Genomic DNA, 13,798 nt, shown 5'->3' with positions numbered 1-13,798 from the left:
TCTCTGAAGATCTGTGCTGGACGCATGTTTATCTGTGATTTACAAGTACTGCACAATTGATGAGCTTTAAAATGGCTGTGATTAGTTTTCATTGAAAGGGCTGCTTCTGCTAATGCTTGACTCCCCCCCCCCCCCAACTAAAATTATTACAAGTGGTGCATTATCTTTCTGGCTATTGTTACAGAGGCATATAATGATAATGGGGAAATGTGGCAATCAAATAGCTCTGTGAGTGCTTCATGAGTTACATTTGGCAGAATGACTTCATTGCCTCGAAGTTTGTTATGCGACTACTGTTGATCTGATTCACAGTTATGCCAGTTCCTTTGTAGGGTTGCCTTCTGCGAGCTGAGAAATACCTGGAGATTTGTGGGGGGAGAGATTCTGGGGAGCATGTCATTTGGGAGGGGAAGGGCCTCAATATGGTATAATACCATAGAGTCTACCCTTCAAAGAACCCATTTTCTCCATGGGAACTGATCTCTTTTGTCTGGAGATCAGTTGCAATACCGGAAGATTGCCAGGCCTCACCTGGAGATTGACAACCTTAAGAACATAAGAAAGAGCCTGCTGGATCAGACCAGAGTCTAGTCCAGCACTCTGCTACTCACATCTAGTAAAGCACTCTGCTACTCACAGTGGTCCACCAGATGCCTTTGGGAGCTCACATGCAGGAGGTGAAAGCAATGGCCTTCTGCTGCTGCTGCTGCTCCTGAGCACCTGGTCTCCTAAGGCATTTGCAATCTCAGATCAAGGAGGATCAAGATTGGTAGCCATAGATCGACTTCTCCTCCATAAATCTGTCCAAGCCCCTTTTAAAGCTATCCAGGTTAGTGGCCATCACCACCTCCCGTGGCAGCACATTCCAAACACCAATCACGTGTTGCGTGAAGAAATGTTTCCTTTTATTAGTCCTAATTCTTCCCCCCAGCATTTTCAGTGTATGCCCCCTGGTTCTAGTATTGTGAGAAAGAGAGAAAAATTTCTCTCTGACGACATTTTCTACCCCATGCATAATTTTATAGACTCCAATCATATTCCCCCTCATATGTCTCCTCTCCAAACGAAAGAGTCCCAAACGCTGCAGCCTCTCCTCATAAGGAAGGTGCTCCAATCCCTCAATCATCCTCATTGTCCTTCTCTGCACTTTTTCTATCTCTTCAATATCCTTTTTGAGATGTGGTGACAGAACTGAACACAGTACTCCAAGTGCGGTCGCACCACTGCTTTATATAAGGGTATGGCAATCTTTGCATATTTTCAATTCCTTTCCTAATTATGCCCAGCATAGAGTTTGCCTTTTTCACAGCTGCCATGCATTGAGTTGACATTCCCATGTTGCTATCAACTAAGGTGGAATCCCCACTTGAAATTTGCACGCAGATCCAAACCTGTTTCGTTGTGAAACTGTGTTCTCTTCATCAGAGTTTCTCCCTCCCCACCGCAGCGAGCACACAGCGGACACACCCAGTTGCAGAACTCTTAGCAATCCCCACTACCAGTGAAGCTTCCTTCGCCGATCTCCCCTGATTGGCTGGCATGCCTTGATGGGATGGGACCTTTTCCCACTGCAGAAATGTACATTGTAGGGTCGTGATAAAAAAACAGCGTGTAAAAGTTTAACGTTTAACTGTTTAACTGTGCAAACAGTTAATCGTTACTGGTGTGAACCATTAACGATTCAAAGTTACACATTTGACTGTTTAACGTTTGCATCCCCTTCCGATAGCAAAAGCGGAAACGAAACCAAGGAAAGGTTGCGAGCGCATCACAGCGCTGATTGGTTGCCCAAATTCCGCATCGCACTCCAGGGCAGGAAACGAGTCAGGGTTTCAACCCTCATTCCTCTCCTCGGATCAGCTCTGAACTGTGTTAATGGAGTCTATGCCACTTGCAAGCAGGTCCTGCCGGAATGCGGATTAACGGGGAGAACGAGCACCAGAAATGGAATCTGCCACACAAGCAATGGGGAGGTCGTCCCTCAAACCTGGTTAATTTGTGTTCTGAAACCTGGCTAAGATGGTAGTGGGGATTCGACCTAAGATGCCCAAATCCCTTTCCTGGTCTGTGACTGATAGAACTGACCCCTGTAGCGTGTATGTGAAGTTTGGATTACCTTATCCTTTGGCTATGGGGAGTGCAAAATTAAGGCAGTCTTATTAGGTGAAATCACTTGGGCTATGAATCACAATCACTTAGCCCTCTTTGCCTTAGAACCCTACTGTATAAAACAACTCAAGTCAGCAGGACAGCTCTGGACAATTGGCAGTTGTTTGTATGAGTTAGAATTTGGGCTAAAATCAGTCAGACCACTATTACTGGTGGTATGTCATATATCTATGGTGAGCTATTGATACAGTTTTTAGTAAAATTATCAAGAATTAGTATTTATTTATTTAGTTTACTTCTATAATAACTCTCCACAAAGCCTGCTTGAAGTGACAAGAGCTTGTGAATTGATATAGGCCATATACTTTTATATATAGTATTTATAATTGCATCTAGATAACCCCCAAATAATAAACCATGATTACATGAAGATACTACTACTAGTACATAAGCCTGCTATCAACATACTATTTGACATACCAAAAAAGTTGTATATAACTGCCCTTCTAATTCACTTGTCAAGGGTACAGAGATTGCTGTTTGTTTTCCCCAGAGGCAGAGCTATAACAGGACAAATGCTCCGGGCGAACCGCTGTTGGGTCATTTGGGGGCAGAAAATCGCCCCGCTCAGCCTGGCCTGACCCGGCCCTGCCAGACTGCTCCTTCATACGGTGAAGCAGCCCAGTCAGAAGCCTGCCGTGGGCCCCTGGGCCCCCCTGCCCCCTCCCCCCACTGTTCCTCCTCCTGGACGGCAGGCCAGGGTTGCAGCCCAGCTGGAAGCCTGACACAGCCTCCTAGTCCTACCCCCTGCCCCCCCAGCCCTGCCCCCACCCCTCGCTGCTCCAACTCAGGGCGGCAGGCTGGTACAGCAGAAGTCTGCCACAGTCTCCTGGGCCCATCTCCCGCACACACCCTGCACTGCACCCCTTGCTGCTTCTCCTCCTGGCTAGCTGAGATAAGTGGGGTGGGGTGTGGGGAGGCAAAGCCCGAGCCTGGGTGCACAGCCCAGGCCCAAGGGACATGGCAGAGGCCTTCCCTCTCCCCGCCACGCCACAAGGCCAGAGGCCTTCCCTTCTTCCGCCACGCCAAAAGGCTAGAGGCCTTCCATCCCACCACCTCACCTTCCCCCACCTTCCCTGGCCCAACATTGAAAGGGGGTACAGCAGCCAGATAAGTAGACAGTGGAAGGTGGGGGAGCACACAATGGGGGGCAAGTGCCGGGGGCAGGCGCATGGTGGGGGGAGTGCGCTGCCGGGGAAGCGAACCAGTGGTTGATTCATTAGAATTCCACCACTGCCCTCACCTCACCCTTTGCCTCCCACCCCCCACCCCTATCTCAGCTGGCATTGTTCTGAGAGAAGGTGATTTGGGGGTGACAGTGCAAAATTCATGAGGATCAACAAGGATCCATGTTTTCCAAACATGTTTTTGCGCCGCTGCAGCACCATGTACCATGGAATGCATGATTATTGTGCTCAGCTGTGTGGCCAAGGGCTTCAGCTGTGATGTGCTGGTAATTTTGGGGAGACTTAGTGCAAAAATGATGAGGATCCATGAGGACCTGTGCTTTCCAAGCAGGTTTTTGCACAACTGTGGTGCCATGGAGCATGGAATGTGTGATCATTGTGTTCAGACATGTTGCCAGGGGCATGAGCTGTGATGTGTTGGTGATTTTTGGGTGACCAAGCGCAAAAATCAGGATTCATGAGGATCCGTGTGTTTTAACCACATTTTTGTGCCACTGTGGTGGCATGGAGCATGGGATGCAGGATCATTGTGTTCAGACATGTGTCTAGGGATATGAACTGTGATGTGCAGGTGATTTTGGGGTGACAAAGTGGAAAAATTATGAGGATCCACGCTTTTCAAGCAGGTTTTTGCACTACTGCGGCACCATAAAGGGATGTGTGATTGTTGTGTTCAGACATGTGGCTAATGGCTGATGTTGTGATGTGCTGGTGATTTTGGGATGACAGTGCAAAAATCATGAGGATCCATGTTTTTCAAGCAGGTTTTTGTGTCACTGCGGTACTACAAGAGTGTGGGCTGCATGATCGTTTGGTGCTGCCTGTAGACATGTCCAATAGTTTCATGGTGGTTTCATTTCATTCCAATGCAAAAATCATATGAATTCATGAGAATGTTTAAAATCATCTGGATCCAGCTTTTACCCAGATTTGCGAGTTGGGGCATCTATAATGTGATGGTGACTTTGAGCTGACCTGGTGCAAAAAAACATTGTTTGGTTGTGGTGGGGGAGGGGGGCTGGCCATAGGGGGGATGGAAGACTCAGATTTTGCCATGAGCTCCACTTTTACTAGGTACGCCTCTGGTTTCCCCCCTCCTCCTGCTGCAAACCTCCACTATGCTGTTTTTAAGGGTTCACTGGTGAGCACAGTGCAGTAGTGAAAATCAGCATGAATTGCCACACTTTCTTCAGAAAACATCAGGGCATTCAAGTTTTCTTAACTGAATGTTTGGATTCAGACCATTATTAACTAAACTTCCATTGAAATGGTTAATTTAAAACACTCCCAATTCTCAGCATTTCTTCTTCTAGTTTCTCTCTTCGAAAATGCTCTTGGAAACCACAATGTTTCAATAAGTGTTGGAAGTAGTATGCAAAGAAGGAAACCCAGTAGGGGGATAACCAAATAGTCAGCTTGATAGGGCTTTAAGATTAGTTACCCTTCAGTCCTTTTGTGTTACTTTTCAGTCCTTACACGCATAATCTCAGGTCTAATATTTTGTTTCTTTTTGGAACTTAGAGTACCAGAGTCTCCCTAGCTAGCAAGGCAGCAGCAGGCTTTCTCTCCTCTCTTTCCTGTCCTAAATGTACTGGTAGTTCCCTCCTAAGCATTTACTCTTTAATCCTTTTAATCAGTGTGTTAACCACTTCTCTATGCAGTACACTGCCAACACTAAGTTCCATTAAAACTCAAAACCATTAACTTCTATGACATGACCCTGAAGTTGAGTGAAGTAAAAAACAACAATCTTCCATGGTTGTGAATGAGATTTACAGCAGTGAGCAGTCTATTGATTTCTAAAGTTCAGAAAACTGCTTTCTGAATGTCCCAAGGAATATTATTTTCACTCCATGTCAGCAAAGCATTGCAATAGACACTTCTTTATTTGAAATGGAATGCATATTGAAAAATAAATCACATCTCTCAGAAATCATTTGAATCGTATTTACACACATTTGTTTGAGAACACTCATTTCAGCTCACAATAGGATATGCCAGAAAACATTTGGTACAGCACTGGAGTTAATTTGCAAAAGCCATTATTTGTGTACAATAAACTACATAAGGGTTGTTTCTTCTATAATGTAATGGAGAAAACACTGGATGATTTTTATTCTTCTTCTGAATAACAAAAGTATCTTCTTAAATGCACTCTTGGGTTTATTTTTCCCCACTGAATAATCTTTACCATACAGAGGCAAAGGTTATTTTTCACAAGTACCCATTCACTTCCAAAGCCAATATAAAGTGATTTTTCACTTGTAGTACTTGTGATAAACAGCAATTGCACTCGTCTTCATGTATGTACCAGTCTTCATCATGGTGAATGCTACAAAGAATAAATAAGCTTAAAGGAGTGAATTAATAATGGCTTCAATAGTTTTCAAGTCACCATAGTCTGAATTTCTTTGGCGAATACTGGCCTTTCCTTATGATCAGGTTTGTGTACATGGCACAAGTTTTTCATGGTGACAGACTGAACTACTGTAATCTGTTGACTACAACTTGCACAATTAAGTATTTTCCTGATAGACACAATTAAACAGGAACTTTTCCTGGACAGCAGTAATTATTATTTGATTTCCAAGACACTCTCTCAGCCCTATACCTATATTCCCTTTTAAGGCTCTGGTTACATTGGTTATGAATCTCAAGTGGGATTTATAGTGTAATCCTAGGCATATCTACTTAGAAGTAAATCACATGGGTTCCTAGTAAGTAGACAGAGGGTTGGAAGGTAAATCTGCTGCTCTGTCAGTCCAAGGCTGACCTCTGCTTTATTACCCAGAATGTATTTCAAAGACTTTATATAGCATTAAAGGCTTGTCAGTGTCTTCAGTTATTCCACTGAGAATTGACTTTAAATTCTACAGGTAAAATGAAGCAAAACCCAATAAAACTGTGCAGAAAGAAAAATAGCTATCGGCTATTTTACTTTACATAGGAGAAATATGTTAAAAATGCAAAGGTAGAACACTGTACAAGCACTGGGTCATCACTGACCCATGGGATGATGTCACATCATTTCATTTACTAGACAGACTATGTTTATGGGGTGGCTTGCTATTGTCTTCCCAGTCATCTACACTTTACCCCCAGCAAGCTGGATTCTCATCTTACTGTCCTCAGAAGGATGGAAGGCTGAGTCAACCTTTAACTGACTACCTGAAACTGACTTCCGGCAGGACTGAATTCAGGTTGTGAGCAGCGCTTCTGACTGTAGTACTGCAGCTTACCACTATGCAACATGTGACCAAAAAAATCATGCTCAATGGCAGCAAAGTTTGGCCTTTAGATATCCATTCAGCGAAGACAACAAACAGCAAGGATGGTTATCCCACAGGTCACAGGTACATTATGATTCCCTCATCATAAAGTCCATAATTCCCCTACATCCTGTTCTGGGATTGCCTGCATTATGTTACATATTTCCCCGTAGGTGTTCCCAATAGCCACTTATACACAGTACACAAGAACCTCTTCAGGAGATAACATGACTAGAATTTACAACAAGCTCTGGCGTTTTCCCCACGGCCAATATATCCTGGGATAAGGCAGTGAACCATCTCAGTTGGGCATAAATTCTGCAGGGCTTCTGTGCCTAATCAGGCCCGCCCCACGAGATTTGCCTTATCCTGCGGCTTTCAAAAAACGATAAAATTGGCAGTTCTTTTGAAAAAGCGCGTACCAATCCCACGCCCATGCAAACACCACAGGAGACAGGCCAGTTTATTTTTCCGGCATTGCCACCTGCTCTCCCTGCCCCTTAGCTGCAGCCAATAAGAACATTGGAAAAACAGAATCTATGTAAGCTACGTAAACGTTCATGTGGAAAATGAAAATAAACTGTGGGCTCATGCATAATTCACTGGAGTTCTTCCTCCCGATCTGAACACGCTGACGGGCAGCCACGCGAAGGGAGAAACTGTGATAAAAACACGCTGGGATATATCATCCTGGGTCTATCCCAGAATATTTTGTCTATGGGGAAAACGCAGTGAGCAGGTATCAAAAGTTCTCCATAAAAATGAAGGCAGCCAGTATTATCACAGGAGTTTTCTGCTTCCATCTCTCCCAATATTTTTCATTACAATAGTATGTTGTAATTCAGAAATTCAGAATGGATTTGAAAAGTTTGGTCCAAATCCTGCTTCTGCAACATTAAATTTCATCACAGATGTGGGGGCTCTAGTTAATTTGGCAGAGAGACAAAGGAGAGTAAAAATTATCATGTAAACCCTCTTTCCAACTCCATCTGTGTCTTTGGGTGATTATGGAAGATTTTATTACATTCTGGATAATACCAAAATGAAGCTAGGAACACTCACACCCTTCATCTATAGTCTATATTTGGGGTCACTAAAAGCTACAGCTGGAATCTTAAAAAGAAACTTATTCATAGCCAGCCAGGATTAGGACTCAAAGGACTGCATTCAAATAAGCAATATTTCAAGGTGCACCAGGGCTGTCACTAATCTGATGTTAATCTGGGTAAAATGAGCCTGCTTTTCTGATTCAGACAAGGAAGAAGAAAGGGGGGGGGGACACACATGGTATCCTTTAAAAGAGAACAGCTGGACCAGTGATCATAGCAAGTTTGCCAATCTTTTTCTCTTATGGAGTTAAAACACTGTAGAAACCTTATATACAAACTCCTTGACATTTTTTGAAGAAATAAAGATATTAGAAGCCATACTTGTGCAATATTAAGACTTTAAAAAGTTCAGTCCTGTGCAGACTTACTCCAGTCTAAACTCACTGGAATGAAAGAGCTTAGACTTCTGTAACTTTAAATAGGGTTACGCTGTAAACAACATCAACATAAATATGCCATCCAACACAAGTCCCTCTCCCCCCATGCCTGAAAACTTCTGCGTCCTTAAAGACTTTGTTATATTTTGTGTTTTCATAAACTCATTTCCTAAGGTGTTTTTTTTTTACTTTAATGGACTTAGATGGTATAACTCTGTTTAGGATGGCACTGCAAGATGTTTACCAGATGAGACAATTTGAGTGTGGAATATCAGAAGTTTTATAGCAATCTAAACCAAATCAAGTAAATTTAAGTTGGGATCAGCTTTAAGGTCTATGAAGAAATAAGTCCCATTTTGTTCAATGGAGCTTATCACCGAGAAAATGTTCTCAGGATTTGAAGCTTTTGAGAAACATTTAAAGTGAGTTCCCAATTTAGATAAACAGTACTCAATATTTTGTCGTATGATTAAAAATATTTGAATTCAAATTTATCCTTAATAGCCAATGAAGTTGAATTTCCTTAGCATGGGCATGAAACAGGAACCCAAATAAAGTGGCATGCCCAAGAGTATTGACTATTAAATAAAAAACATAATACTCTCCAGATGGATGTGTAATAAAATTAAAATAACCTAGAGATCAAGTTCCATGTTATTGCTTTCCTTGGAAAAGGGGCTCTTCTTCCGCATTACGATTGCGATAAAGACATTTGATGCACAGGGATATACTTTATATGCTGCTTTCATGAGTATTTCACTTGCAGAAATTAAAACCAGAGAAGTGTATGTGAAAAATTAGTTGGGAAGTTAACTTTTGGGTAGATTTCTTCACTTCACTTGCATCTTCTGCCTTCATTCTCTTCCTGCCTCCAAGCACAGCAATATGCTGCTATTGCAAGTATGCTCTGTGTATTTTTAATTTCTAGATGACATATATTCAGAAATATTTTGAAATCAATTAAAAAACTAATAAATAAATATTTAAAAACCCCAAAACACATTAGAATAAAAATGACAGTGCAGTGTGTGTCCTTTGGGGCCCAGCAAGTCAAGTAATCCTCATGAGTAGCAACAATAACCTAAAGGAGTTGAGATGCTTTCCCAGAGCAGTGATGAACTGTGCCAAAAATGGGAAGGCTCCGGCCACTGAACTGTTGCTCCCCCATGTCGCTGTGCTCCTTCCATTTGTCAAGTTTGCGTTCAACCAATAAAGGGTCCACCTTGGTTGCAGTCGGTGCCTCTTGAATTCAACCTGTAAGAACACAATTCAGACACATCAAGAAGAGTCATCCTTACTGCTTGCTCCTTTAATCCCAGCAGTGACAGTGCAAAGCCCATGGGATTTCGTGAAGTATCTTTGCAAGTGGCAGCAGCCTAAAGCTTCTTGCAGCAGGCAACACAGCTAGGCTTAGCTTCCTTTTCCCAACACAACCCAGGGCTGATTCATCCTCTTCCTGAATGGGCAGACAGTCCCTGCTGTCCTTGGGCACAAGGACAACCATAACATATTAGCCAGGTGATCTCAGATACAACTGGCACCATTTCTGAAATTACAGTCCTGTCCTTTTACAGTCCTTGTAATAACAGGACTGCTACCAGCCACACACATGGGTGTTGGGCTGCCCAGTCAGGTTCCCCTCCTGACAATACCCCCAAGATGGGAACGATTCAGAATCATTGGGTGAGCCAACATCTAGGCTGCCCGATTGATTTATAACCCCTAAGTGGAGGGGTTATAAATCACACCTCTGAACAGTCCTTGCTACCTTGAAAATGCTATGGGGTTGCCATGTCAGCTGCGACTTGAGGGCGCGTGCGCGCACACACACACACACATTTCTGGATGGAACTGGGGGCAGGGAGGAGAAAAATTACTGGACCCAGTGGAAGTGGCATGCGCTGAAAGATACACACACACTGGAAAGGCAGTAAAGTGGGTCAGTGCTTGGAGTGCTCTAGAGACTTGGCTAGTTAAGACAGAGTTCCAGAATTAAGAGACAAACAGGTCACTGTCCAACCTGCCTGTCAAACTACATGAAGCCCATCCCACGGAAACAGAGCTGATACTGTGTAGACAGTAAACAGTTCAGTACCGTTTGTACAACAAATAAGGGGAAATGGATGGTCAACTGTAAAGAGGTAAAGATTATTATTTTAAAGAGGTACATTTCCCAGGTTACCCTGAACAACGCAGCAATTCAGTGCAGAAAGCCCCCAGATCATCCAGTGTATCCATCACCCAAAGATCTATGGACAACACAGCATGTGCGCTGAAACACACGTGCGATGGGCTTCACTAGTTTTTCTAGCCTTGTTCCCCAAAACGAAAAACACATTTAAAAAAGCATAACCTGTGAAGTGACCACTAAGCAGATTTGGAAAGCACAGCTTTCCCGAGGTGACCCTTCCTGCCACTGCAAAGGTCCTGGAGGGAGCATTTTTTTAACCTCATTTTGAGCTTCCCGCTGAAGGCGGGAGGGCAAGCTCTAAAGAGGGACCAAACGGCCCCCTCGACGGCTCCCTACGCACACTTGGCTACCGCCTGCTACCCTCATGGTCCCCTATACCTGAAGGCGGCGAGGGGCTGCCTGCCGGGAAGTAACTAGGCGGAGTTGGAGGCGCTGCGGAGGCGGGGCCCGAGCTGCTGGACGAGGTGCTGCTGCTTCTGCCGGGTGGACTTGACGGCCAGGATGGCCTGGCGGTTCTTGTACTGCACCAGCCGCAGCGTGATCTCCGCGTTCCAGCCCTGCTCCTGCGGACACCGAAAGTCGATCTCCTTGCCCTCGGCCATCACCACCGTGAAGTAGACGTACTTGCCCTTCCGCTCCACGCAGTCCACCGTCTTCATGGTGGAGAAGGGCAGCTCCTTGATCTTCGCCGCCGCCTCCACGCCCGGAGGCGCCGCCGCCGCCGCCAGCACCACCGGCGGATCCTGCTGGGGCTGCTGCTTGGGTGGGATGAGAAGCAGCCCTTCCTCGGTGAGGATGCAGCGCTTCTTCTTCCACAGCTGCAGCAAGCCGTCGCTGCGCTTCTCCAGCACGCCTTCCTTCACCGGCGTCCAGCCGCCCTCCAGCATCCTCCCGCCGCCGGCAAAGTGCCCGCAAGACGCACGCCGACCAGCAGACGCGGCGCGAACAAGGCACCGGCAGTCCAAGGGAGCGACGGCGGAACCTTCACCCGCCCGGCTTCCCCGAGCGCCACTGAAAGACGCTGCCTTCCTTGCGCCGCTTTTGAGCGCGGCTTTCCCACGGAAAGTGACACCCGGCCGGGCGCGGGGGTGGAGAGGAGGCGGGCCCGCTGACCCAAAAGGGGCTGTCCCAGGAAAGCCCCGCGCTCTGCTCTACCCTCGTGCACGGAGGGGTGGGGACTCGGAGCCCGCCCCGCCTCCCCAGACCTGGGTCGTGTCGCTCAGACCTCTATAGCAACAAAGAACATCGCGCTTCGTAAGCACTGCTCGTCGTTTTACACCCGAAAGCCGCAGGAAGCTTCCCGCCGCTGCCTGTGGCTTGGAGCTCACTTTTTAAACACACACAACCAGCCAGGATGGATGCTTGGCGCCTTACCCGCAACCGTTCCCCATAAAAGCAATGCTGTTCTTCTCACCTCCTTGTCAGAGGTATGTGGAAGTTGTCTGATATGCAACAAAAATTAAAGGGGGGGGGGGCTGCTTACAGTTATCAGGCACTTCAGACGTGAACGTCGCCCATACGGGTCACTCATCAGAAACAAGATAATTTTAGTGACATGGGGATTGTTCTACCTTGGGTTACTGACTTGATGCTCTCCAAAAGACAATGTGTATATGGATGCATTTTTTAAAAACCAAATGTACCTTAAACATTCCCTCACACTAATCCATTCTGTGCTTTAACACAGAGGTAAAACCCATCATGCAAATACTGTTATCTGACATAGGGATGGAGACACAGAGTACAATGGAAAATGTCTGATACAGTAGAATGGGGTGTATCGTTTAAGCCTACACGTGCCAGCACTGGAAGTCTTTTCCCAATAAACACCCCTGGTAGTAAGTAGGAAGGCTCTTTTAAAAAACCCAAAAAAACCCCACTTGTATCATAAACCAACAAAGTTATTTATCTGGAACTACGTGGGGTGGTGCAACTCACCATTCCAGAGCTGAGCTAACCATTTTTATCCTCCCCTTGTTTCAGATGCTGATCAAAAGGCAGTGAGAGAAGTGAATCTTGAAGTTAGATATAAGGGTGGAAGAGGGATGAGATGTCCATGTGGTAAACTATAAGGAAGTTCCATTAATGGGACATTTTAGAACTAAGTTCAGACACTTGAATGTGACCTTTTTTTTTTTACATATCACATCTAATATTTAATACATCAATACACTTTAGAGCCATACACAAGAACAGGAGTCTACAATTTAAAATTCAACAGAAGAAAAGAGATCTGCAAGGATAACGGGAAGAATAAGGATTCAATTCAGTGACCTGTTCTTAAGCTAAGGGGCAAACAAACATGAGATGGATCAGTCAGTGGTCTCCCACAGAGTTTCAAGGGGGTATCCATGCTGGTCTGCAATAAAAGAGCAATATTCAAAAGTCCTAATTCTGATGGATTTGAGAGGACCTTGGATGGTCAAACAAAGGACAGGGGAAGGATGGCAAACAAAACCTTTGGATCTTGTCCAAGGCTGCAGTGGGTCTAGTTGTTTCATGTTGTATAGGGAAAAGGTTTCCTTCCTGTAGCCACCCTGAACCAAGTGGCAAAGCAGGATATAAATGGTTGAATAAATAAATAGTTGTAGCTGAATTAATGTTGTTGCACAAAAAAAAAGCTAATAGACCTGTTAACCTTTGAAGCACTCTTAGAGGTGCCTGATACTGAACAAATCTTACTACATGGCTACATACTTCATTGTAACGATTGGTACAACATTGTATTCACAATAGGCTCTTATGCCATTTAAATGTATGTACCCAAGGTGCAGTATACAATGAGCCAGCCCTTTATGCTTCCTTAAAATGTGAAAGACACTTAGACTTATTGATGTCTTAAATTCATTTCTATATAAACTTCTACTCCTAACAGTAGAACTGCATTCGTAGTTCCTTCTGAACCAATTAGATGTTCTTTCACAAAATCTGAGTAGCATAGAATACCAGTTTCAGTAATCCTGGCTGTACCTGCAGTCACATCTAGACACCAACCAGATTGTGTACTACTGTAAATTGTAGCACTCAGATGCCCTCTAGTGTCAAGCCTAAACTCTGGCTCCACTTGTACTTTTAATAGTAATATAACACACTGCCTCTCACATGGCTAATTCCGCCTCACAGACACTTTCTCCAACCCTTCCTCTATTTTTAGCATATACACATTTAGGTAAAATATTTCATAAATCTGATAATCAGGATGTAGCCCACAAAATAACACAACACGAAAAAATGTTCAATTTAAAAGCATGGTTCTATAGGAAAGAAACAGCAGTATGGGAAAACAAGAAGCACCTATATATACTGCATCCGTAAGTGTAAGAAAAATTCAGAGCACTTCAGTAATTAGGACATCAGTTTTCATGAACTGAGAGGAGTTCATACATTCATGCAATGTACAATCTCCTGCACTTGCTGCCTCCTCTCCCCCAATTGAATATCATCAATAGCTCCCTTGAGCAAGGAGTTTTTCCGGATGGGTTGAAAGAGGCAGTGG

General features: G+C 44.6%; 1 protein-coding gene across 1 annotated transcript; it reads right to left on the bottom strand.

Moving 5' to 3' along the window:
* Window positions 1-6,498: 6,498 nt before the first annotated feature.
* PHLDA1 (pleckstrin homology like domain family A member 1) lies at window positions 6,499-11,613 on the bottom strand. The gene is made up of 2 exons (XM_048502178.1): window positions 10,681-11,613; window positions 6,499-9,365 (listed from the first exon to the last, which is right to left on the bottom strand). The coding sequence occupies exon 1, from the start codon at window positions 11,187-11,189 to the stop codon at window positions 10,716-10,718; it is 474 nt and encodes a 157-aa protein (XP_048358135.1). The 5' UTR covers window positions 11,190-11,613; the 3' UTR covers window positions 6,499-9,365; window positions 10,681-10,715.
* Between the last annotated feature and the right edge of the window lie 2,185 nt (window positions 11,614-13,798).

Source organism: Sphaerodactylus townsendi, linkage group LG06 (assembly GCF_021028975.2).
Source record: "Sphaerodactylus townsendi isolate TG3544 linkage group LG06, MPM_Stown_v2.3, whole genome shotgun sequence".
Lineage (NCBI taxonomy): Eukaryota > Metazoa > Chordata > Lepidosauria > Squamata > Sphaerodactylidae > Sphaerodactylus > Sphaerodactylus townsendi.
Note: the sequence above shows the minus strand (reverse complement) of the source record. Positions and strands in the feature narration are given on the sequence as shown.

Excerpts from the sequence above, each read along its gene's own strand:
- PHLDA1 (XM_048502178.1), bottom strand. The coding sequence starts at position 11,189 with ATGCTGGAGGGCGGCTGGACGCCGGTGAAGGAAGGCGTGCTGGAGAAG.